Source organism: Platalea leucorodia (assembly GCF_965183815.1).
Source record: "Platalea leucorodia genome assembly, chromosome: 3".
Classification (NCBI taxonomy): domain Eukaryota; kingdom Metazoa; phylum Chordata; class Aves; order Pelecaniformes; family Threskiornithidae; genus Platalea; species Platalea leucorodia.
In genome coordinates, this window is record NC_138825.1 from 64,701,405 (window position 1) to 64,728,938 (window position 27,534).

Below are 27,534 nucleotides of genomic sequence, written 5' to 3' on the forward strand. Positions count from 1 at the left end.
TACATCCTCATATGTATGTTGATATCATTGATTACTTTTTTTTCAATACTTCATACTTTCTCCCCAACTCTATAACATCTATCTTCAGTACTACCACTGTCCTGGAGGACTTTAATGTTTTTGTTTGTTTATTTTGGGGGTATTTATCTTGCTTCTGACATAATTTTGTGCCACTCAAGGAAGAATGTGTGTAGAAAGCTAGTTCAGTGTGGCTTTATTCTTTGCGTCTCTTATTAGGAAACTGTTAGGGGAAAAAAGACTCGTGCAAACTATAATTGAAAATGCATCAAATGAACAATTGAATTCAGTTTTACTATTAGAATAGTTTAGTTTTCTAATTTGAGAATAAACAGTAATAAAATATCCTGAAGAGATGTTAAAAAAAGATGACAGAGTATATATTAATTGAAGGTTGCCTGTATGTGTGCTATATAGTCCAAGTATAACATGAAATACAATATTTGTAGTATATCTCTGGCTATGTTTGGATCCAGGTTGGTGGCATTTTTTGAAGAGGACTGAAAGAACTGATTGACAGATAGATGACTAAGAGAAAACACGCGGTACAGCCAGCAGCATTGCTGGCTTTCCCACACGACTGTGCTGAAGTTAGATAATGCTGACCTTGGGGAACCACTTCTGTTTAGTGGGAGTGCCGGTAGGAGCACCAGTTGGAGAAATCTGTTTACTGGGATCCAATCCATGCAGGCGAATTGAATGCCATGCAGATCACTGAATATGTACCTTTTTTTTTTTTTTTTGATCCTAACATATTACTGTAAATACTGTATTTTATCAAATTCTAAAGTAGGAGTGGAATCTCTTCCTATTAATTTTTAAAGAGAAATAGCTTGAGTGTGTGTAAAAGACTACTTGCGGAGAATATAAACATCAGAAAAGAACTCTCAATTTTGTCTTGAACGAATCTGGGTATATCTGTTTCCCTGTTAAATTGTAATGTGTGTTGCCTCATTAGCTCACCCAACAGCTTCATTTAGATTTGCTGTGATGGGGAAAGCAATTAAGCCTGCAGGGCTGCACAGATCAGAGCTATGGAAATGGTGTAGCAATTTGCCATAATGTCTAAGTCACTTTGAGATATTTCGTTTTAGCCCCACATCTTCCTAAAATTGGGGCAGGAGCATATTTTGGTGAAGAGTACCAAATACATACCTAAAAGTGGTTCAGTACCCACGCTATTAGATGAAACTGGTTTCAGTGTAATACAAGCTGCTAGGAGGAATAGGTGATGATGCAAACTAATTTTCATTGCTTCTATATGTGAAAATGCTTACAAAAGGGAAGTAGGTAATGTTTAATAATCTAACAAAGGCAGTCCTCAATTTCATTAGTATTGCTGAGTCTGCTGGGCTTTTTTTTGCGATGTTGATTAAGAAAATAATGAAGTGACATTGAGGCCTGCGCAAAAGGGTTTTAGTAGTTTTTTCCCTGGTGGCCTGATATGTTTATCTTTTCCTATTTATCCTTACTACTACAGAGGGAGAAATGCAAGCTTCCTCTTCACTATGGGATAGTTGTAATGGCCTCAATGTGATCAGGCAGTCCAGTGGGGGAAATATCTTTGATTACTAGTCTGCTGCCAGTTGTCTTTAAATCTTAAACTATATAGAAATACAGAACACTATTAGTATGTCCTGTAGAGGTGCTGCCAAAATAGAAAGTGGTCTAAGAATACACGAGAAGAAATGCTTGCAGAATGGTTAGCTTCCTGCAAGCTACAATCTGCTTGTAGTAGATTGTCATGTGTTTGAAAAGGGTAAATGTGCATTAAGATGAAACAAATATGTGCCCAATACTTGTCTCTCACTTCTCAGTTATGTTTCAGTGTTTTTATGCAATTTGCTGTTTTCCTGCTCTGTGATATATTTGAAGAACTGATCCTGCCCGACACATTTTTCAGAAATTTAACCTTTTAAAAATTTTCAAGAGAATTCTTCTAACATTTTTGTGGGGATGGAATTTTTTTGAAATGTGGCCTTTTCATTTAATTATTCTAATGGAGCAGTGGTTCTAAAAAATTGAAAATTTTGCCTATAATTTTCTTTTGCGTTTCTAAATGTAGAAATATGAATTGTTGGGGTTTTTTTGTTATTACAAGTATCTAATTGCAACTTTGCAGAATTCTTGCATTTTGCTGTAATTTGTAGAACTCAGTTGCTTCTAACTCTTTGATTGGATCAAGTATATGTCTTTTCCTTCTTTTGGAAACTGAATTACTTAAACACCCTCACCACCTCCCAGTCTGGATAACAATAACGTTTGGAAACTGTTATGAGAAAGTGCAGAAAACTAGCACTTTTTAAGTGAATAAACTTGGCTTATTTTTAGTCCCCAGTTTTTTGGGTGTATTGTTCTGGTTTTTTATTTTCTCCTGTTAACCAAAGATAATACCTTTTACATTCATTAGAAGGCTTTATTTTAACTATAAAGCACTGCATAGTCACAGAGCAATTATGATAACAGATTAAGATTTAGATCCAATTACCAGATTTTGTTTTCATTTTTCAAAAGCGGGAAAGAGAACTGCATAGAGACAAAGTATGAGCTAAACACTGCAGATCAGATCTTTAGCAAGTGTGAACTGACTTAACTACACTGAAGTTAGGTAAAAATATTTTTACCAAAAGCAGAACATTAGATCTAAAATGTTTTTTATATATGTCTGTGTGCTAATTTGAATGGGAACTCCCCTGGGGAAAATGATCATTCATTTTAAGATATTCGTATCTCTCACTTTTACTTAGGGGAAAAGTATAAGAAGGGAGAAAGAAAATAAAACTCTTTTATTACTATTATTTGCTCATAGCAGAATCAAAGAACTGAAAAATTCAACTTAAAAATATTTTTTTTCAAAGTTAATTTTCTTTTAAAACAATAGAAACATGAATCGCAAGATTTTTTTTTTTTAATGCCTTTCTGGTTCTTTTATAAGCTATTTTGCTGTACCGTTTACATTTTGAAGAAACTGTGTCTCAGTTTCTTCAGTGCAAATAGATTACAAAAGCTTGGTTGTCACACACAGCAAACCTTTGCATGTACTTCCCTGATCTTATTCCGTCTGCTCAGTCGCTAGAGCCATCTCTGGGATGCTCCACCTTGCAGCTGACTTTGGCAGTAAATAAAAATTAAGAGTACCAGGGCACAGCTGCGCCCTCACCATGGCTTACAGGCAGCTCAGGCGATTCTGCAGGGGAGGGCACTTCCTCAGAGCTCTGTGGCCTTACTGTGCCACCAACATCAGTTGCCAATGTCAGAGTTTCGGCTCAAGGCACAAATATAGGACCTTGTTTTAAGGTAGAATAGCTGAGTGTTTACATTTATGAAATGAATAGTAAAAATGATTTTTAATTTGAAAACAAAAAGTGTTTAAATAGACTCATCTAACCAGAAAAATGTTCCAACAGAGTAGTAAAGACATAGAGACAAAACCATTAACATTAATGACAATCTAGTTCTTCTGTTTTAAAAGGTTGGTTATCCAGTTTCCTCTATCTGATTGATAAGATGTTATAAATGTCAGAAGAGTTTGTATTTTCTAGTTAAACTTGCGAGAATTGTTTATCCTGAGATCAAAGATACACATGTTCCTTTATTATATGTTCTTTTTCATGTCTCTTCTAGGCAAGTTAATTAAAATATTTCACTAAAAATTACACTAAATACAGAGCACAATAACAGCAATCTTTGAAGATTCCAAAAACTTTATCAAAAGAACACCATTTATATTTACTTGAAATTGGTGTATGTCAGGGTAATTACTGCTGTGCCTTCAGGCTAAAGGAAGTACTCTCAGCCAAATTATACAAGGGTGTGGATTAAATGAAGCATTACTCTCTGTTTGGCAGCAGTGGATATAGATTGCAAAATCAGGGTATGACGTAGTACTGTGGAAAGACTCTGCCAAAAGTGATTTGGCCTGAGTGTGCCCTTACTTTCTCAATTATGTGAATCCTAAACCAACCAAATCTAATTAATTCCTAAGTAGAGAGGTCCTGTTAACTGTTTTCAGTCTGAGCTTGTCTGTACTTTCAAATAGAGCTTGACTGTAATTTTTGAGCTATTGAGCCACAAGACAGCAAGTATTGACAAAGTGCATGCTTAAATGGAATTCTGCCTGGTTTCAGAGTTGGAAACAGTTCTTCTGCCCAAGGGCCGTGCAGCAAAGTATCAATTCCCTGTCCAGCAGAAAGTTCAGGTCAGCAAGGATGCTGTCTGTACAGCAATAAGCATGAGTGAATAAGATGAGGAAATTGATCCCTCCTTGTATTGCTCCAATACTTCTGTTCCTATCATTTCCAGAGGAGCTGGGAAGACTATGCGAAAGACCCAGCAGCAGCCATGGTGCACAGGAGGTGGAGGCATCTCCCTCTCCCAAGAGGAGACCTAGGTCCTTTGACTTCATTCCTGGTTTTGACAAGTGAGCAAAAACCAAGTACATTAAAAAAAAAAAAAAATCCATATTTTTAACATACATTGTCCATCATTTTTTGGTATAAATACATACTTTTTCAACTATTTTAAAAACCCTTTGCTAATTTTGTAGATAGATTTTTATCAGTGTGAAACAACTAAACTTTCATGGATTCATATGCAACTGTTGTTACCCTCATTGCTGAAGCACAAAGTTCAGTGAGAGCAAGCTTCCATTACATGATTCATTCTATTAATATAACACCTTTTAAATTAATTTTGGGTACCTGTGGTCCATATTATGCTATGCAATAGACTGGTACCAATGTAGCTTGATACTGATCATGTTGGTCCTATAGAAACTAATGATAGAGGGTGGTGGCTTGGGAAAGCATTAAGAAAGCAGAAGGCACAGACAGAGAAGTGAAGGCCTCTATGGGTATGTAAATTACACGTTGCTATTGTCACACAACCTAGTGACTCGGTATTATTTACAGAGCTGGCCTCAATGTGCTGCTTTGACCCAGATGAAATGAGAGCTTCACTGGAGCCCGCCTCCTCGCTGTTAGCTTGGTTTCTTGCTCACTGGAGGTTGTAAGAAACAGTGACTCATTGCTCATTGGCTTCAAATGAGGTGGTAGAATTGCCTTAAAACTCTACTCCTGAAAACTTGTATTTAGGTGTTTTCTGCAACCTTATGGCACGCTCCAGTGAAGGAACAGATTGCACAGGTTCCTTCCTCATCTTTTGCCCTCACAATTAGGGCTCAGTTTCTTCAGTTTTTACTTCCTCGGCTAGAGGAAAAAAGATCCAAATGACACATAGGCAAATTCAAAAAAACTCTTTGGAGTCTTTCCTGCTCACTTGACCCCAGGCTTTGCTGTGGTGTGCCGGGCAGTCCTTCTGCAGAAGACTCGTACTCAGACTGTATAACAGATAGTGTTTGAAGCTGCGTATCTCATCTGAAGATTGATTCCAGCATATCACATCCCTATATGCTTCTAGATATCACATCCCCTTTTCCTATCCTGTCAATATCTTCTGTTTTGAGTAGAGGGCCACTCTCTCTACTTCAGCTGTCTATGCTAGCTTCTGGTGCTTCATTGATTGTTGTTTTGCCAGATTAGCTGAAGGGTATTGCAGTCACATATGTTGATACAGGTCTTCCTGGAATCCATTCAGAGCCTGACTGGTCAAAGGAAGCAGACTGCTGCAGCTAATATGCCAAAAAATAAAATATAGAAAATTGAAGCTTACTTAATAATATATGTAGTGTATCTTTTGATATGATAAATTGCCTAGTAGCAGAAAATTTCTTCAGAATTCTTTCACCAAACTTCTGGTTGTCACTATCCACCAGTAAAGCATAAGAAGTGATTCCCCTAGCTTTTTTTTTTCCTAGCAAAGACCGTAACTGCCAAGATTCACGTTATAAGATGTCGTATTTTCTACTATTTTCAGGTGAAGAGCATAAATAGGCTCTGTTTTCCTACTCCTTGCATCTTTGAATTTTCATTTATGGGTAACTACATTTAAGCAGAGTTCACCTCTCTAACAAAAAAGGGTGGTCTTGTCCTTGAAGTGTTGGGTTTTTTTTTTTTTTTAAGACTCTTTCAATTCAGAGGAGGTATTGGTGAAGTCTGTCACCTCCTCTACTTGTTCAGATGAATCTGTTGTAACAGAGGTCTTGATAACTTCTGTATGGTCCGTGTTGCTAGTTGAAGAACTTCTCTTGTGAGCCAGGTACAAGCTAAAACTGAGTTGGTATTTATCTCCTTTAAGGACTCCAAGTCACACTCTTGGAATTTTTCATTTTAAAAATACATTCAGAACTTGTGTTTTGAACTATATATTGATTAATTAGTGGTAACTTCTCACCTTTTGTGTCCAGCAGTTCAATCTAACAATATGTTCAGCCCAATTATATTTGCTTCAGATTTGGCTGCTTCTGTATAAAAAGCAGAACCAACAGGAGAAGACAGATAATTGTGCTACTGTTATTTGGAAAATCTGGAGTGCAGTGCCCACTTAATGCACATCTACAATACATCACATCACGTGTACCTTGATAACAGTACTTTATTGGAAAGTTGTTTTCCTTGTGCTAAAGAACATATAGGACTCTTCCATCTTTTTTTTTTTGTCTACTCATACGTGTAAAGGATCTTCAGCAATTGAAATTGTGGTTTGAACTCAAAATATTCCTGCAAATCAGCTTTTCTTACCAAAACAAATCATTTTCAGGGTAAGTTCCAGGAATCCCGCAGAGAACAACGTGTGTCCAGGGTTGTCTGTATCACCAATTCTTGAGTTAATAATTTGGCACATGCGAATGTGCAAAAAACATCTAGGAAGATTTAACAACTGTGTGCTTTTATGTGAACAAGGCTATTAAGGCACGTGCTTTGAGAGTTCCAAACTTAGAGTGTTACTAGACAGTTTTCTGTGTTTTGTATAGTTGTTTGGTCCTTTTGAAGAAACAAATGTTTGTGTAGCAGTTAGCAATTAAGTCAGTTTTAAAGAAACCTAGGTATCTTTCACAATGCATAATGTATAAAAATGGGTTACTTTCATAATAAGCTATGGAGAAGAATTTCCTGTCCTCGAATATTAAGACCTCAATAATCCCCTTTCTCTTACTCATGAGTATGAAAACTTTGCAGCTGCTGGTTTCTTGTGGATTTTGCGTTATTGGCGATGCAGTATGAGCACAGTCATTAGCGATTTTAGTTGCTGCTGTTAGTCAAACCAGAGAGGATGGGTGATGTAACTAAGCTTATATGTTTAAAATACTGCAGTTTTTATCAGTTTGCACTACTGTGTGATGATGTGAAAAAAAGCGCTCATGTTATTGTATTAAATACTTACCAAATTGTATTCCATGATACTATAGAAGATATTTAGTCAAATGGTATTTCTGTATTCATTCTGAATTTAATTTTCATTAATATTTTTTATTACATCTTTAGACTCGCTGTGCAAATAGTCTTGTGTGTAAAATTCCTATACAAATAAGATACAAATTCACTGGGTAGGACTGTAACTTTTACTTGCTGGCTTGACGCTGAGGTAGTGTAAAGTCTTACTATCTTCTAATACCAGTTGCAGCGATTTGGGTTGCTGATTGAACTTTGGAGAGAAGTCTGTTCTCTCCAGGATATCCAGAGTTCTGGAAATGTGGTCTTAGCCCAAAGCTGGGCACAGTCCCTCTTTATGAACCTGCCTTTCTTGGTTTTCTGTCTTTTACCTCTCCTCAGATCAGGTACCACTTTGTAAATGAAAGGGAGTGTTGCCTCCTTATGATGTTTTTTTGCGAAGTTTCCTTTCCATGCTTTTTTTTTGCATATCCTCCACCTAAGACCCAAGGAAAAACCTGTCTAGAACAGATTGCTTTTCAGCTCTTTGTCAAGCGATAATTCAAGCTTTCTACCAGGGTCTCCTGTACTAGAAGGTGGCCCTTAATGGCCACCATCTTTTTTACTTTCTCCAAAGTAGCATAATATTTGGCATCCACATATTTGTATAGCCAGTGTAACTTCTGCTAGAGTAGTTGCATGGTGGCTGACGGTTGAGAGTATAGCAATAGTGATACTTTCTAAAAAGCATTCTAAAAATCCACTGCTGTAAAAGTAGTAGCAGGTTGCTATTGCATTCGAGAAAACTTTGTGGACCTTGTAGGTGAAGGAAACTGCAAAAATCAACATTGTTGAAATCTGTGCCCAACTGGATCTGCAATGTGTTGCTTTAATGTTGGACTTAACTTTTCAGTGTATTTTCCTCTGTAATGGATAATACCGATAGTGTCAAGCGCTTTGTCGTAGATAATTTACAAGGAATCTTATTAAGATTTTGTTACCAAAGTTGCTACAGGCCATTATTTTATTTCCATATACAGTTGGAAATGAATTAGAAAGGACTGACTTATTCATGCATGTTGTAATCACTGATAGGTAGAAAAACTCTGCTCATAAATTGTCTGAAAACTCGAAAGTGTGCATGCACAAAAACTCACGTGGTAGGTTGATTTCGCCACACACATGTTGTCACACAATATCTTCCCAATCTAGTTTCTGAACTACAAAATGGAAAGTAAACTTGGGAATGTATTTTAAAGACATAGCGTTCTGTTTCTGAAAATACAATAATAAGTGTATCTGCTATGAACTTTTTTTTCTTACTCTTTTGATTTTTAGACCATATTAAAATTCTTATATAATGGTTTCCTGATCTAGTGTCTGCCAATGGTCCTGCATTTTTCAGGTTTAATAATGTATGAATTGTTTGTCAATGTCATGGAATTTTCTGGTAATATTTTCTCAAAATTAATATTCAGTACTGGCTGAAAGTGCTAATTTAATGGAGAAAGTAGGCTAGGTACAAACTGGTGGCTATTCTGGTCATGATAAAAACCTGAACTATCAAGCTGACTTATTTTTTCCAGCATATTGCATATGATGCTGATACTCTTTTTCCTTGAATGCAAATGTTAGAAAAATGCTACATATGTTCTTCAAGCAGTTACAAGATTTTTTTTGTTTTGTTTTGTCAAGACTTGATTTGACATTGTGAGGCTACTGGGTAATATAGAAACTGAGTAGTTCGTGCAGTAACTGGCTATTTTTTCTTAACTGAGAAGACTTTGCATTGCAAAAATGTTAATGGCTGATTTTGAAAAGTATTTGTGGTATTCTAAGCATATTACCTTACAGCTTTCCATTTGTAGAGCAACAGGCTAATTTGATTTAAGTAACTGTGGGTAACCAGCCATTGCTGAACTTCAGTTGTGGGAGGAACCATGCAAAGTAAATGACTTTGTTTTCCGTCCTTGCATATTTTTCATTCTTTGTCTTTTATCCCTAGTCAAGTATGTTTTTTAAAGACATGTGTAGACCTCCTGAGGTCAGTAGATACTTGACTTTGAGAGTTACAGATAGAGTTGAATTCTATTTAACTATATTACATAGAAATTAACTGTATTAATAAATCGAATTTAACTGTACTACATATTTTTAGGAAACAGATAAGCATAAATCCTGCTTGAGCTTCATTTCCTCTGATTCAGGGAGGGTAAGTTAATGCAGAAGCAAAAATATTACCAAACCCAGAAGTGGAGGGGACTGCAGTTTCTATATTTCATGAAGTATTTGTCAATAGGGTAACACCACAAGCTTTATTTAATATAATGCAAAATAAGTTTCTTTTCAAATTTAGTTTAGTTTGTTTGCTTTTAAATAGTCCTGGTGAGCTTAGCAAAACTAATAATGACTTTCTCAGGATATCTGCAGCACTAGAAGAAAAATAACTCATATTAATACAAAGTATGCGTCATAGTCTGCATTTTCCTTACATCTTTTTTAATCTGCTATCTAGAACTTGTAAATGATATTGCCAATCTGATTTCAGAACGCTGATGATATCTGTGCAGGTTTATTGACATTTGCTGTAGAGTCACTTTCTGTTCTCTACACTGTAGAAAGAAACAACTGGATACTATAACCCCTGCTCATTTTCAGTTGTATCTAATGCCATTGTGATGTAACGTTAGACGTTGTCATAAATTAGCACGTTCCTGATTAGCATGAATTCAGTAAATGTTCTTTACTTCAAAAGAATGCTTGGGACACGTGCTACTACTTGCATTGTTTATATATGGTACTGTAGAAACTTAACATTTGCAAGAAAAATGTAAGATGATGATTTGATAAGATTACTCAGAAATAATTAGGTAGGTGTGTAGGCTGCTAAATGTATTTGATTTTAATCTCTAATTAAAAAGTTGGATTTTTTAATTGTTTTTGTGATGCAATAGTTTTTACTTCATTATACCTTTTGTAAATAGGGGCCAAATTCTGCCTGTTCGTTGTGCCTAAGTACAGGATAAATGCGTTGGTGTGAAATAGTATTCTCCTCAAAGCCAGTGACAGACTATCTCCATAGTTCCTTCTGGAGGGCTGTTCTAAGATTCAGAGCAAATACATGTTTGTGCCCTTGTACACCTTGAACCAGGAATGAAAATGATGGCTAACCCTGAATGAATATCTCTGTGCATTCTTTCGGCTGATGGTAGATATAATTATGTTGTGGGATAGGGCACTGCCAGAAGCACAGTGGTTTTTTTGTGTTAGTGCTGTCTGATTCTGAGGTCTCTTATACAAGGATTAGAATTAGTTGATGTTACAGTGAAGGTATCTCTTTGTGGATCTGCAGGTGTGAATTCAAGCCTTGCTCCATGCACTGCTCCGGTGTTCACTTAGCTCTGCTGCAAGAGTGTACTTGGCCATTTGGGCTGGGGAGTCAGAGACAACCAGATGCAGTAGCTAGAGAGAACTGTACCAGTCCTTGGATAAGAAAGTTACTCTGTTTAAGCACACTAGACCAGTTGTCTTTCTCAGTTTAGGAAGACCGTGACTGGCTCGTGGTTTGAGAAGCCAGAGCTCCTCTAATACCCGGAGTTGGGGCATCTACTAGAAAATCGCGTGCTGGTCTGAAAGAAGCTGCAGCAATATGTGTGGCACTGCATGGTACTGAATTGTATAACTCCCTGGAGTTACTTTTCTAGGTAACTGTTTTTACTACCGGCATTTAGTAAACAATTGGTAAATATTGCATACTTTTTTATTGCAAGCTTATCCCTCTGTGCAGACTTTTCTCTATAGTGTTTTGAATGGCAACCACAGCCTGATCTATTGACATAAGTTCCCAGGTTTCTTTTATTTTGTTAATTTACAAGTTTTCATTGTATTAATGGGGATGGGGAAGGGAAACAAAAAGAAGTTATGCTTTTCCACCTATCAGCACAGCTCTCTCTTGGTTTAATTGGGGTGGGGAGGGGGTTGGTTTTTGGTTTATGTCAATGCCATCTAGATCAATCTCTCCGCTAACTGGAAGGGTGACATCTGGCAGCAGTAGAGCTAAGGCTTCTCCCTCTCTCATTTTTTAAGTGTATATAGCATAAAAACAGCTCTCCTATCCGAGAGATATTCTAAATATCTAAATTAATAGAAGTTTCTCTATATAACTTACAGAAAGTAAGAGAGTAAACAGAGGGATTTTACATTTTGGTTTTAAGTGGATAGATTTAGGTTAACAAATTGGAACCCCACTTAGAAAATGAGAACAGCATTGAGGAGATTGTTCAGTCTTTCCAGATGCTCTGATAGAAGAAAAAAGTGGGGAAAAGACAAAGAGAGGTCTAATAACAGCATGGTCTCACCCAACCTTGAGTAGACTTCTACCAGTGCAGAATACATTGCAAGAATCTTATGTGTGTTTGTAGAAGTCCTTTGCATTCAGTAGTGATGCCGTCACAGCACTATTCTACATACACCTAAATGTAGCATGTGAGAACCATCTATTTTGAGAATATACATTTTAAGTGGCTTGCAAGATATGGGCTCTCAAGAGAATTAACCATTTCCTTTGGCATCATATTAGTTACAACGAGAACACTATTTTAGAAAGAATGCTAAAACCACTCTGTTCCTTGTCTCACTTTGAACTGCTTTTGAATGTAGTTTTCTTGCTTTACCTTCAGCCAAATGTGTTCCAAAGTAGTTTTAAAAGCTGTAATACAGATTCAAATTCATTGAAACAGTTTTCAATACACTTTGGTCCTATCCATTCTCCTGTTCAGTTTGGAATATGTTCAAAATCATAGGTGCTAGACTAAGTTATGTAGAGCAGAATTTGAAGTAGGTTTTCACCTACAGCACTGGCTATTAGTAAAACATCTGTTTTGCTGGTAAAACAAAAAGGCACGCATGTGTTAAGTAGGTGCATCCATTCCTTTAATTTTTTTGTGAACTGCATCTGAAAATGTTTGCAGTGGGTTTTGAAAGTATTTGTGATCCTGTGTTTATGTAAAGGAAAACAGGTTCTTATCCAATATATAAACAATCTTTTTATTTAATGAATTCTGTTTGATCTATTAAAGCATAATTGTCGTGAGGATAAAGCCTTTGGGGGAAGATTAATATATATTTAGATCATTACAAAATGATCTTTCCCGTATATTATACCTAGCTTGAAAAACAAATTTACAGAAAGAACTGAGTATTACTGCTCTGAAAGCTTATACTTTAAAAAAAACTCAAAACTTTCCCTTGAAGCCTAAAGTAGAGATTATACTGCATACTAAAAGATCCTTTGGTCACAAAGTGCATACTTTTGAATAGGTGACTGTGCTGAAAACATAGTTCTGTTTACTGGGAACAGTTTTAAAGCCACAGAAGATGAACAGGAAAAGGACTGAGCTGATATACACATATTCATCTCTCATCTGAGTTGACTTTTTTCCCCCAGTGTTTTTTGTTTATTTGGGTGTATTTTAACTATGCCATGTTGCAAGAGGCCACAATATAAATTATAAGAAGAATGTCTGCAATGAGAAATACCATTTCCTAGAGGCATAGTTTATTTTCATCTCTTTCAGAATTTGTTTGTGGGTTTTTTAGATATTAATAGTTAGTATAAACTTAAAGTAAAACTCAATTAAAAATACAATAATGTGGAACTGAAATAGGTAAGAATTTTTTCTCTCTGTATGCTTTAGAGGGGTTCAACACAGAAATGTCTGAATGTTAACCGTTGTTCCTGTCGTCTTAGTTATTTATTTGTTCGTTGGTGTTCTGTGATTTTCTGAGGTTTTTCCAGGATAAAGTTTTGGATTATTTCATTAACTGTAGATTCCATGAGACTGGAATCCTTCGAGATTTATGATGCACAAATACCTTTATTAATAAACAGAATTAATTTATCAAGAGCATTTCATGAAGGGAGAAAAAGCCTTCTTTTGAAAAGGTAATTAAAATATACATTCTGTAATGAATGGTCTCAGCCTCTATTAAAAGAGGAATTTTTCAGATAAACGTTTAATATTAGGTGATTGTAGGCACTCCAGTAGGATAATAGTGGAATTACGTGACTCCCTAGAAGGACTTTTTTCCCTATTCTGGCTCTTTTGCTATTAATTTAAAACAAATATAATAGCTAAAGATACTGTTATTTAATAGGGAATGTTCTTAATTATTATAAGTGCTATTTTGGGGCATTGTTGCTGTTATCATGTAAATCTCTGTATAAATCTAATATGTTTGGAAGTGAACTCATCAATTTCCTGTGTATTTCAGCCCATTTAGAATTTGATCAATTTACAATAATGTGCTTGTCTAGAGAAGAGGGTAGTTTTTTGGTGAAAGCGTGCAATAAAACTGGGAACCTGGTAGTACGGACATGTGTTTTGGACAGGAGGACAACTACTTGGTTTCTGTCATCTTCTTTTCTCTTTAGTTACAATTATACTGGCCTATAATATATTGCCAGAAGCGACTCAGGGGAAATAAGGATAGACTTTCAGTTCACTGTTCAAATTGTACGGGAAACTGATAGTTTCTGACTCCCTCTCAAGGCAGACAGCTACATTGTTTTTCAAAAGATACCAATTCTTTGGCAGGCGTTTACCTAAATCAGCACATGCTTAGACTAATAAAATGATCATGGCGAGAGGATTACGTGGACCATAAAGAAGATATATCCTGCTGTTAAATTTTGTCTGTGAAAATTCTGATCATTTGAGAAAAAGGAACAGTATCTATCATTTTGAGACATCTAACATCACATTTAGACATTAGCAGTAGGTTCTTCTAGAACTGATTTTTTCTTCTCATGTAAAATTCCATGTACAGGAGACCACTGAAGATCAGTGCAGAGTAATAGGGAGTACAGTAGTTCAACTGGTAATACTTTCGTAGGGAAGATTAGCTTCTCAAGACACACGGGGTTTTGAAGGTGAAGACAGCAAATGCTGTTAATAAAGATTATTGGAGAGTTCAAGAAAACTCTCTGAATCAATAAAAATGTTTCTTCATTACTGATTCTGAAGCATCCTTAAGATAAGACAGTCTAGGTAATCTGGGTGTTGGTTTTTTTCAGGTTTGACCTTACAAGGGATTTAATGACCTTTATATAAGCTCAGGCTAAGTGAGAGTCCCAACAGGTCACGGTGTCCTGTAAACTTCATTTTTGGATGAAGTGGAAATGTCCTTCTGCAATCCTGACCTCAATTTCAATAGCTCGCTCTACCAGTTGAAGAGTTAGCACAGCCTGGGTCAGAGATAAGCAAAGCAAGCACTGCCGAGGCTGTTAGTCACACCTGCGCGGTGTCGTTTACATGCTTCATCAAGCATGGAACCACGTCAAGCCAATAGCTGTGTAGAATTGCTTTAAAAATCTACTGCATCGTTTGAGAAAGAAAGGATGGATATTCTCTTGCTTGCTGAATGGGCCTTTTTTTGTGAGTGACGAAGACTTGAACAGTTTGGTTTGGTTTGTTTTTTTTGTTTTGTTTAGGTTTTTAGTATGACTGCTCTGAATGTAGGCACTACTAAAGGAATGCTTGATAACCGAAAAAAGCTAATGGATAAGACTAAAGACTAGTTTGGGGTAACCAATAGGTATGATCAATATGAACAAATAGCATTGGCTCTCTGGCGCGTAGAATATTTGGACCCAAGTGTGCTGTGGTCTATTTAGTGTTTACACCTCAAGCAAAGTAATAAGAATTTCCTGCTTGTTGTGGAAGAAGGCTCTAGTCACGGAAAACGCTAAGTCAAAACCGGTGCCAGCTGCTAGAATTCAGCACAGCGCTCCTTATAGCTTTGAGTTACACCTCTGTCTCTTTCCTGTGCTTGCAGCAGAACAGGTCTGCACTGCCCTTTATTCAGGCTTAATTGGGATATCAGTCTAACCATAAAGTTTTCACCTGACAAGCAGCTAAATATAGAGACTGCACAGGAGTACCCACATACATAAACATACACTCCATAAGTACTTGCAGGTAATACATCTTTTCCTTAGGAGAACAAGAAAGTCAATGATATTACTGATAAAAATACAGATTTTTTTTTTTTTAATTAAAGTTTGAAGATTTTGCCAAAGAAGAAATTGTTTTCATCATGTATTTTATACAGCTTTTATCTTAGAATGGGTTTGTGTGAACTGACGCAACACTACAATGCTCAAATTGAAAATCCTATGGTAGAATACTTAGCTGTCTAAAGAAAAAATATTTTTTTATCATGCAGACTTTTTTTTTATTCAAAGAGTTGATCTGACACTTTTATGCAATAGTATATCCATATGTAGTATCATATCTGTAGCAGCTCGTTTTATAACTGTATGAGCGCGTAGATAACAATATTAATAGGATTAATATCCCCACTGACTTTTGGTGTTAGTGCTGAACAAATGTTTTAGCAAATAGCTTATTTTTAAAAAAGGTAAGCTTCAGGTCTACTGTCTTTGAATTCAGAAAATGGTTTCTATTCTCATCTCTTTTCTCAAAAGAGATGGAAAAAAGTAATAAAAATCAAAGTAAGCCTTTCAAAATGAAGCATTTCAGAATTTATACAAGCTTTTTTGAAATAATGAACATCACAAAAATTTTAATTCATACAGAAAATTGAAAAATCAATTATTGCACATATTGAGGACTTCGCACAAGTACAAAATTATTCACATGCAGATCTGCAGGAGCATGGTTTAACTATGATTGTTTGAGCTTGCAGCTTTTCTTATATTTACAAATATCTAAATATCTTAATGATTAAACATTTATAGTAAATCTCCTGTGAAAGTCCAAACCACTAGGCTTTAGAAAGTATACTGTAGGTGGAGTTGTGCAAGCTTCCTTGTGGAGCTGTGCCAGTACAGGGGAATCTGAGTCTGAAAAGTCCTCTTTATTCACATACTGGACTCCTCAAGAGTAGGCTTTTGGCGTGGCAAATGAAAATGAGTTTTCAGAACTTACTCCTCTTTGAAAACAAAACTTGTTTCAAATCTAGTGTCTCTCAGAGGAAATGCAGTGAGCTTAACTCTGTGTTGTCTAGTATCTTTATACTTGAGAAACCATTCTCCAACGAAGCAGTAGCATTTTTCACTGTCGTGTTCAACAACTTTCAGATTTTTGTATCTTTTCTTTTTAAGATGTTTTCTTAAGTATACAGCTGAGGAGACCAATAACAAAGAGATAAATCCATAGATGATGAAAGGATTTTCCTGAGCTTAGTAGTTAACATAATAGTTTGAAAAGAATTTACAAGTACTTGTTCAAATGCACTATGTAGAGAGTGAATAAAATAAACAGCAAGATGTGTTGTGATAGGAACTCAGATGATCAAAGGGAACTACTGAATAGGCATAGTTATTCTTTCAGATAAAATAAGGAAGTAATTCCTTTGAGAGTTTTTGTGATCATTTCTGTTGGAAAACTTTGTATGCATTACTCGGAAATTCAATGAAGAGAAAAGCAATACAGCCTAGATAATAGTGTCAGCTTTGAGCACGAGGTGGCATGTGGACATAGCTTGAGCTATTTCTCCAAATCATTTGAATGGAAATATTGGATTAGTTAACCTTGTGTCAGGTCTGTTAGTTAAATAAACCCTCCAACTGTTCCTGACTGAAGGATGCATAGTTGTGACTGAAAGATGCTACTGCTTTTCATTAGAATTTTGTCAAACATATCCTGCTAACATAATGATTTTAAAATAAAATGGTTTATTCGATGGAAAAGGATAACAAGCAGAAAATTCATAGCCTTTTCTTTTCACAGGGTGTTTCGGCCCAGTAGGAAATCCTCTTAGCCGAACACTATTGGGTAGACTACAGACGGTAAGGAATTCTATCTTTGCATTTTTTTTTTAAATTGATGTTTAACTATAAAATGTCGTTATTCACAAGTTCTCATTGTAGAGAGGGTTTTTTTTTAAATCCTGTCTTTATTCACAAAAGAGGTATCTTCAAGCAAATAAAAGTATAAATTGTTCAATCAGTATTTTAATGTTCTCCATCACAGCAAGCTCTATAAAATTTTTACAGGATTAACTGTTTTGGAAAATACTAAATAGCAGCTAATTTGAATTTTTTTTTTTTTTGAGAGGGTTAAATTAAGGTTTTTAAACATTTTTTTTACTTTTTCTGTTATAAATGCAGTAATATATATGTTATAAGTGCAGGTAAACTGAGTAATTTATATCAAGAAAGTAGTACATTTACAAATGACAAAATAGTTGAAGAGGTTTTGAATAATTTCAGGAGCTGGAGTATTTCACATGCTTCTGAATTGATCTTTTTTCTGCTTTTTTTCTTTCTTTTTTTTTATCCCTGTAGGCTTTACTGCAGCAGCTGTGTTTGCATTTCTGTTTTCTGTTTGTACATTGCAGGTTTCAATAAAGTGCAGCCTGGCACAGTTTTGGTTTTTTTCCTCTAGGCAGATTATAGATTCCCATGCTCATTAAATATTGAAAGGCTGTAATCAAATAAGGATTGTAGTCATCTGAAGCCTAAGGAAGTAACTTTACAGTGTCTACAGACAGATTAATTAAGACCAAAGAAGAGTACATTATTCTTAGCAATTAATACTTTTAGAATCATTTTAATTTAGCTATTAATACTGTCCTTGTACTTCTGTTTCCCATAGACTAAATTTGTACAGTTAGGTGTCCTGAGCTAGGAGTGTGTTGACAATTAATTGGACCAGAGAAGAAGAACAGAAATACAACAGTGCTAACAATATTCAATTATTTTATGCTATGTCTCGGCTTATTTAGCATTTTAGTTAAAACTTCAATTACTGGGGTAAAGAGATTGCATGACATTCTTAGGGAAGGAGAGGATTAAGTAAATTTCTAACCCTCGAGTTCATAAGGAAAAATGAAAACAATAGAGCAACTGTAAAAGCTCAGATTGATTCTGTAAAATTTTTAAACGTTTTAAATATTATCTCACTTTTAAGCCAGTCATGGGTTTTTTGAGCACTATAAGTTCATTTCTTATTTTATCTCCTTTTTTTTTTTTAAAAAAAAAAAAGCATAAAACAACAACAACAACAACAACAACAAAACTCGAAAGGTAACAGTCTCAGAACCTAGGCTGTTACACACTGAGGCATAGATTTACTGAACAGACAAGAGAAGCTTGAACACTCATTCCCTGTGTCTTTACTGGAGTGTTTGCACAAGTAATACTCCCCATTTCTCTTCCATTCTGGCAGATAGCAGGTATAGGGAGGTGGAATGGAGAGAAGCAGTGGCACTGTGCAGCATCCAAGAAATAGATGTTTGTCCTTTACGTCACTGAGTCTGTCACTCTAATGGGAAAAGGAGGGAGGGTGGCTTTGGCCCTGTATGCACACACATTGGGGTTCACTGTGGTATGTGTAGTGTCTGCCTGAGATTAATCTTAGAAAAGCTTATTTTCCAAGTGTAGTTATTAAGAGTTAATGACTAATTAGAAGTGAGTCTTAATCTGTATGTTTGTTCTGTTACAATGAAGAGTGTGTTTACATATAAGGAAGAAGCGTATGAAACCACCGATAGACTTTACATTTTTCCATATTTTTTCTTTGAAATTTGATATTGTGGTATTCGAAATATATTTGTTCAGTAGTAGAAATGAAATGCTGAAATTTTTACAGAAAATGCAGTAATAACATATCACTTGTTCCTACTCAGTGCTGCTTCTCCTAAGGGAATGAATGCTGTCTAATGCCCAAATCCCGTTGGCTGCTATACATCTGCATGAATTAAAAGCAAAACTTCCATTACCACAATCACTGAAACTGCCCAATTAAAAAGAAGCCATAAACATTTTAATTAGTGCTGTTATCAGGAATCAGTGACACTTGATACAGCAACTTATTTATCAGCTTACTCTTACCTGCAATGCTCTCTTTTGTATTAGTGTCTTAAAACATTTTGTTTGTTTGTTGTTGTGTTAGAAATGTCAAGGCTATCTAAGTGGGTTAGTCGTGGATAGCCAGCATGATATTCCATGGTCTAGAACTCTGCATCAACTGCTGGATCTATTTATCTTCTTCTGAGGATGTTCCTTATGCTGAAAGCCCCTAACAGCTTTGTTCAACCCAAATCAGCGTGACACGGCGGGCTTTTTCAGCAAACATTTTGATCCTGTTTCTCACAGGTGGTCTGACTCCCAAAAAGACCAACTCCTCCGAACATAACTGTAGCCCCATGTCTGCTGTGATGCAAGAAAAGGCTTAACTAGTTTCCATCTTGCATTAAAAAAGGGGACATTAATATTGTGTTAAGAACGATGCATTCATACACTTCAGTATGTCTGCCGCTTTTTTTGGAATCCTGAAAATGTGGCTTAATCTTGTGACACAATGGTGAAGAAATGATGTTTCTAAACTGAAAGGCCAGTAGCTTTTACTGTGTGTTCCTTGCAGTGTAACTGGTAGCTGGCACCATTTGAGAAATGGCACGGCACGCCGGAGGCAGCTCTGCTGCCTTGCAGTAGCGACGTTTGTGGTAGGCAGCCATGGCGATTCCCCTGTCCCGCTGGAGGCAGGGAGTGTGTGCAGCCCATGACATACTCGGAGTATCTCTTTAAGAGGGAACTCTTTGGATTGTTGTTGCCTTAAAAGTTTAACCCAGTGTCTGAGAACATTCAACATAGTCTCAGGATGACTCATGGATTTTAGCTTGTTATTTCCAAACAGCTTGCTCTCTTCAAGCTCTTCTTATGGTGAGTGTTTGAGAGCACATAAATACTTTATTAAAAAGAGAGAGAGAGAGATTGAGACACAATAATGGGGCAATATGAGTACCTGAACTAGATACCTAAATAATACTGCTAATAATTCTGATGAATCATTTTTGAGCAACAGGAGGCACTCCCATCCCACGGGCTAAGCACATTGCCTGCACAATTCTCTTAACCTTGAGAATGGAAAATGAGAATTAGCTGAAACCTGTAAGGCAGTGCTAACTACCAGTAGACCACTGAACAAGCCACATACTCTGAACTGCAGCTCCACCAGTCTTTGTTCAAAATTTGTTTATCAAATCAGGCAGTTACTTTTCCCCCCCCCTCCTCTGTGCATGTACATAATTATTCAGAACTCTTTAGGTGGTAGGCTTAGATGTTCTGGTAGATGATAAGAACTGAGTGCAACTGTTAGCTTTTATACTGTGTTCATCTCTGTGTACTCTGTGTGTGTGTCTGTAACTACTGTGGCAATACCCAAGCAATCTGGAGACTGGATGGAACCTCTGTGTTGGGGGTAATCAGTGATTTCTTTCCCATATGGGATAAGCCTAGCTAAGTTAGGAAAACAACGTTGAGGGCAAGAATCTCTGTTCTAGAGAATGCCATTTATTCTGCTGAGAATTGCAGTAATGATGTTCCTTGGATCACCGTAATAAAAAACCAGAAAATAAAAGGAGCAATACATTTTAGATATATATTCTAAAAAAGCAAGAGAAGAGAAAGAAGCTCATGCAAAAGACAGTTAAAGGAGGGGCTGTAAAATATGAAAAAGGTGAAGTACGTGGGATAGAAATTATCAAATTTAAATGTTGTTTATAATGTGGTACAATCTGTTATGGGTGGAAATGTTGTTTACTTCACAAAGCTTGCATTTGATTCTTCTATTTTAATTGCTGTGTAATATTTCTATTCTGCATTGTAGTTTGTATCCTTTGACACACACAAAATCTAGGGGAAACTGGTTTTCCCTCTATGAAAATAGGACATTGAAAAAAATTAAGTAACACCAGCAAAGGACTTCCATCTCTTCCTTTGTTCTAATTTGTTGTTCCTCTGCTACTTTTCATAATTTTTCTGTTTTAAATCTTCTTTCAGCTGAAGAATTCTATTGTTTGACAGAAATCAAATTTTGTAGGTACAGGCACATCCTAATTATTGGGTTATATACCTGCTATTCCTTTGAGTTTTTTGGAAGTCTGAAGAATAAGTGGTAAAGATAGAACAATTAGAATTAAATGGAAAGTATTGGTTCTTAAGACCAACCTGAAATTCTGCATTATATGAAAGTGGCATCTTTTGCATACTGGTTCAGAGCTGAAGTTCACTGCACCAGCTTCTTAGACGTGTACTGTAGTGTTTGCAATGCAAACAAGCTTAGACCGCATAGTCATCAATCCTCTGTCTTCCCCTATGTTGTCTTTAGTGGAGTGTACATATTTGAAAAACTTGGTATCTTTTTCTAAGTATCTACATAGCCAATATTACTCAGTGTTGCTTAACGTCACTTCTGCTTTTTCTTTTTTTAAAAAAGTATTGTATTACAGATAATTCTTACTGTTTTACAGTAGACATGAAAATACTCAAAATGATAGTTTATCAAAATACTTCATATTGAAGTTTTAAAATAATTTCTTCTTCTAGAATGATGACTGCCTGACTGCACTGGGGGTGAGAGGAGGAAGCAGTTGTCCACTCGGGCAAGAGACGGTAAGTATTATGTAATCTTTTGCAGTATCTTGTATACCTGTTAGACTGTATCTGTGCTTTTGAAAGCACATTCTTTTTTTTAGCATGATCCCAAGGATTTTTTTTTGCTACCCTAGGTTTTGTAGTTCTTACAAACATGTTCATAACCACCATAACTACATTACTGCTGATTTTATATCACCCTTGAAAAATAATTTTGTAAAATTCTGATGAATATAGATTTTTTTTTTTTTTTTGGCTTGAACTTGGACCCAGACAAAATTTAACATGTCTGAATGTCACACCAGAAGAAATTCCATTGCTTTGGGCATAATTGTGAGTGTTTTACATTCTTCTTTGGTCCTGAGGTGCATTTCCTGTATCTCCTTATACTCATTTTCTGATCTCCCCAGAGAATATAATGGCAATTTCCACATTTCTTTTAAATTGTCAGGCTTGCTCAATCAGTTGTATTACAGGACACATTGGTGTTTTAATTTTTTCTTTCTAGGACACAGACAGTGGGACTTGCTTGATTGGTTTGAACTGTTTGTTGGCAGTGTTTCCACGTTACTAAATTTTTGTAATATTTTCCAAAACCCAAAACATTCGCACTAGACCTATCTTACAAAAGACACTGCAAAAAGAAGTATTTGTTGCTCTGCCTTTCATTGTTTTTCATGCTGCCAAGTAATTAGTGTTACATTCCTCTTTTTTTTTTTTTTTTTTTGACCTTAAGTGACCTAATGATTTTCACAGTGCTATCACTAAGGAAACCGTTGCCCCTTAACTGAAGTGGGCACTGTTAGAGCACCCCTTACTGGACATGATCATGCAGGCTTCCAGTTCTGTACTGTTTATGTATGGTGCTCTTTAGTATGTTTTAGTTTGGTTCTATTTTATTGTAAAGTTCATATTTCTATACTGTCAACATCACCTGCAATTACTATATAAGCGTTCCTAATGCAGGGAGGAGAGTTATGATAAAGGATGATATATCATTGTTTAGCTTCTTTATAAAAGTTCAGGATTACTGAATGCATATTTAGATAAATTTCCTGTCTCCTGAGAACTATGCTGATACTAATTTTTTGATGCTGACCAGCTCACAAGTTACCACATAGAATTTGCAATGGTAGAATCATTACCATCTTTTCCCATTCATAACTGATCTAATCTGTTTAATTGATGACGTGGAAGTATGAAAATACAAGTGACCTTGGCTATATTTTTATACACATAACTTGCAGGTTATCTTACTCAAAATAGAAATACAAATATAAAAAGCACTGTGCGGTGCAGTTCAGCAGCTTTAGGATTTAAATGCATGCATGAGTAATAAAAAAAGGAAGTGTTTTCTCCAAATCCCTATCTTCATAGTAACTTTGCTGTCTCCTTCAATCCCCTGTAACCTCCTATCACTCCTAACGATCCCTGTTTCTGATCTCTTTATTTACAATTTCGTAGAGGGATCTGAGGTCAAGATTATATGTAGGGAAGCAGCGTTCTTTGTGTAAAATAGATCATAATTTTGTTCTTCACTTATGATGAGGGAAGTGAGCAATTCGCTTGTTCTTTCAGTTCACTTGTTTTCAGTCTTTTCTGCTCTGAATTCATCAAGACAGATTTTTGTTCATAGGGCATAGGAAATAAATGAGAAATTATACTTGATATTTTCATATTCAGGGTAGAAAGTAGGCTTCTGGTAATGTATTCTATGTATGGTGCTGACCGCTATTAGTACTATTTTCCAGAAAAGTATAGATGCACTGTATTTCACTAGCAAATGGATTTATTATGTGAAATGGAATATAATCATATTTTTGGCAGATATTTATGAAATTGTATATGCAAATCCTTATTTCTAAACAAAAAAAAAAAAAGAAAAAGTGATCAAAACTTTGCAATGACATTTTTGTACTAAATTTTTCCTTCAGTAAAACTGTCATACTGTTGAAGTATTTATTTGAACACATATGCTTCCATGAGCACACACAGAATGGGATCTGAAGGTGGTGTAACAATTCTGAGAAAGTGAATATATGAAGTGTTTTTTTTTTTTTTTTCCTTTTGCTTCACAAGTAAATTGCTTATAAAACTAACAGCTGCTGTTTTGAAGCTAATCTTAGTGAATTGAATGTTCTTAACCATTTCTACAATCCCACAGTCCTTTATCTTGCCTCTCCTGCTGCTTTCCCACCACCCCTGATCCCATTAGCAAAACTTGAGACAGCCTCAGCTTTTACCAAAGTGCAGCTTTGGTTTCAGCTGCTTTTCTGCAAGAGGAAGTGAATGTTGCGCTTTTTTCTCTGTGGCATGGTTGTGATAAAGCTGTGGTGCTCTTATCTCTCTTTTAGGTAGTGGCTCTTTATGACTACACAGCGCATCGATCAGATGAGCTAACCATCCATCGCAGTGACATTATCCAAGTGTTATACAAAGATAATGATAACTGGTGGTTTGGCAGCCTAGCAAATGGACAGCAAGGCTATTTTCCAGCTAATTATGTGGCTGGTGAAAGTAAGTTTACTGCTGTCTTCCTGGTATACCGGTGTGGGTCTAACTGATGGTCCAAGATTTTACCATGCTGTACTGCTTATTGTTCTGAAGATATGCATAGATGTAGCATGCAAATAGCATAATGGTGACTTATTGTGATGCAGAAGTTGTATAAAGTTAGCTAACCACTTAGCAAGTTGATATACCTGACTTCGGAGGGTATTGGCACTTAGTTAAACATTCCAGCTTATATAGTACTGGCTTACTTATCAGTCAACTGGATTGATTCCTCGTCTCTTCTTACGTATAGCCACCTGGTTCATGCCCTACCTTGGCAATGTTTTAGGACACATCAAAGCATTTCACAGACATCTTAGGTTTTTCTTAGGCAGTCTCTGTGAGATCTAACCAGTTACTTTTGTAAAAACTTTTTAATTTCCCCCTGCTCTAATAGAAAATGCTCAGTTCCCAAATAAGTGGATTTCACTATGATGTTTTAAAGGAACAGTAATGGTTAAATCTCATATCTAAACATTGAACTTGCTACCAGGTCCTTGTCATTAAAACAGTTTTGATTAGCCTAATACAGACAAACCTAAATGAATCTGAACAAATAATATAGGAAGCACCCTACTGAGTCAACTGATGTAAAGATGCTCAGTGTCCTGACAGTTGTTAGTATTCAGCTTACAGACATAGTGTGTGGTCGCATGCTACACGGAATTCATTTGCCTTCCTAAACTATCAAACTATCAGTTATACTGGTGTTTAGAAATCTTTTAACCCAATATTTCTCAAGATGTTTCCCCCCATTTTCTAGTTCCTCCCTCTGTCTTTCAAGTGAAGTCTAGTATTTATGCCTCTTCCCTAAAAAAAAACTTAGACATAACACTGTGCTAACTTGATTATGGTAATTAAAGTTAGCTTAACTGCTGCCCTTCCTCTTTGTCCTCCCTTTGCACATCCTGTGCATTTTCTCCTTCCTTTCTTCCTCGCAAAATAAGCCAGAGAGCAGTCTGTAGGAAGTCTTCAGTGATGGCCTGTTGTTCTTAAAAAAAATAAAAAAATAAATTTGAGGCAGTTATCCAACTATGCAAAAAAACCGCTGGTATACAGTTTGCTTTTTTAGTTGGTGACCATCTTATTATTGAATCAAAAGAAATGCATGTGAGACATTCGTTAAGTATCAGCTGCATTGCTGTCAGTGTGGACTTTGTTCTTAGTCATGTAAATGTTGGTTTTTATTTTATGTAATTACCTATATAAATTACCTATGTATAAATTAGATTTAATTCTAAGCTTACTAATGTGAATAAAAGTTAATGGGCAAATTTTGATAAATTCTCATACAAAGTTTGGCTTCAAACATTTTTCACCTGTTTCAGTTCACATCCCATTATTGGCTAGATCATAATGTCATGGTTGTTCGCATAAAATAGATACTTACATAATTCTTTCATGGCTCTCATAATGGTGATCCTGTTTTCAGAAGAATATGAAGAACAACCTTCAGGATTAGTACCAGGTTCTGCTCGTCTCCTACCTGAAGGACCAAGAGAAGGAGAGGAAGATTCTCCAGCACCACATGAGGTAATAATTTGAGAAGGAAGGATTCTCTAAGTAGTGGTGGATTATGTTCTTTGTGTGCCGTATTAATTTTTGATCCTTTTTAGAAAAATTTCTTATGTGTAGACCTCATTCCAGGCAAGCAGTAGATTTTCAGCAGATGTCTAACGTTTGTCTCGTGTGGAACCAGCTGTTCCATCACGTGTTAATTAAATATTCTGCCTACTCTTGCCCCATTGTAATGAGTGGCAAATCTCCCATTGACTCCAGGGTTGACAGAATTATCTCTCACAGCTACCTGATGTAAATAACGGTTGAAAAAACAACATAGATTTGTCAAAACTTGACATACTTTCAGGCACCTGACTGTCATTCTTGGAATATGCACTGTCCACAGATTCTTCACATTTTCTGCCATGAAATTTCCTTATTTATCACGTTGCTTAGGAAGAAGCTGTGATGTTTTTCTCTTGAGAGTTTTTCAGTCCATGTAATAGTATCCTAATTAAAGATATACAATGTGATCATAAAGCCTTATTACCAGACCAGGACATTGCTGCATCTAAACATGCTTTCTTGTCAATGGATGTTTCTGTTTAAAAGCTGCTGATGGTTCTCTGATGTGAATGACTGCACCCATCCTGTAGGTTGCTCGAGAGGGTCGACTCTATAGAGACTTCGTAGTTTGGAGGAGCAAAGGAAAAGAAAGGCTTTTGTCTTGACTATATCTGATATCTCTCCACTCCCACTGTATACTTACATTAGGTTGCAATTGCATACAGCATTATGTTGTTGTTTACATATCACATCCTATATTGTATGCAGAAGCACTCCTGTTTTTGTGATTTTAGTTAGCAGTCAGAATACAGTATGTACAGAAGAACAAAGAAACAACAGTCATTTTTTTGTCAAGGAAAAAAAAAATAGGGGTTTGATTTTTATTTTATTTTTTTCAGATCTCTAGAGATACTGCTATGTGCAAAGCAGGACAAATGATTCTCACTTCTCCAGACAGATAGTAGAAAATTTGCAGAGCTTATGTTCCCTTCCTGTGAAGTAAGACTGATGATTGTCTTAAAACATGGGATACTTTGTAAGCAAAAAAAATAAAAAAACAAAACTGTTAGAATTTAAGATTTTTTTATTCCAAAGTGTTTATATCCTTCTTAAGTGTGCTTTCCACAGCTATTCCTTTAGTCAAATGGTACTAACATAACTAGATTTCTTTCAAATGACTTGACTTTTCCATGTACTTTTTCTAAAATTGAATCTAATATTTTGCGTCTGATTTGCAAGGCTCAAAACATATGCTGTGTTGCTTAGTTACAATTTTTTCTTTTTTTCAGATGATTTATGTAATCTTTGCTGCATAATATATATTGCAATGTTCAAGGTTAAAACACTCAAAGCTACTTCTATTCACCTTTTTTCTATAGCTTTTGTTTTTAATAGGTGAATAGAGATAGGTAGCATTTAATAAATTATTGAGTACAGATTACTCACTTGGCAGTCTTGTTGAAGCCAGCTGTCCTGTTGAAGTCAGCTGCTATAAATCGAATTACTAAGTGTTTTGTTCCTAACTATACTTTAAAAAGAGAATTAATCACTACACCAAGCAGTAATAATTAATCTGAAGTATCTTTTACTTCTTTGTAGCTGAGAAACTCATAGCCAAACCTTTGTCCAAGAAAGACAAGGGTGTATTACTTCCACATACTTCTGTAAACGCAGACTGGAACAAATATAGGAAAAATTACATTACTGGAAAGCATGAAGATTTCT

At 35.9% G+C, this 27,534-nt stretch overlaps 1 protein-coding gene across 5 annotated transcripts in view; it reads left to right on the forward strand.

The window, feature by feature from the left end:
* AHI1 (Abelson helper integration site 1) overlaps positions 1-27,534 on the forward strand; it is a 98,413-nt gene that overhangs the window by 56,132 nt on the left and 14,747 nt on the right. For 4 of the 5 annotated variants that reach the window (XR_014227618.1, XM_082306413.1, XM_082306415.1 and 1 more), the window contains 5 exons: positions 17,042-17,100; positions 21,643-21,708; positions 21,964-22,023; positions 24,045-24,207; positions 25,676-25,776. Coding sequence is in view for 4 of the 5 variants with exons in the window: in XM_082306413.1 (XP_082162539.1) it covers positions 17,042-17,100; positions 21,643-21,708; positions 21,964-22,023; positions 24,045-24,207; positions 25,676-25,776 (449 nt within the window). In the remaining variant the exon portion in view is untranslated. The remainder of the gene's footprint in view (positions 1-17,041; positions 17,101-21,642; positions 21,709-21,963; positions 22,024-24,044; positions 24,208-25,675; positions 25,777-27,534) is intronic. The other variant, XM_082306416.1, reaches the window with a different exon arrangement.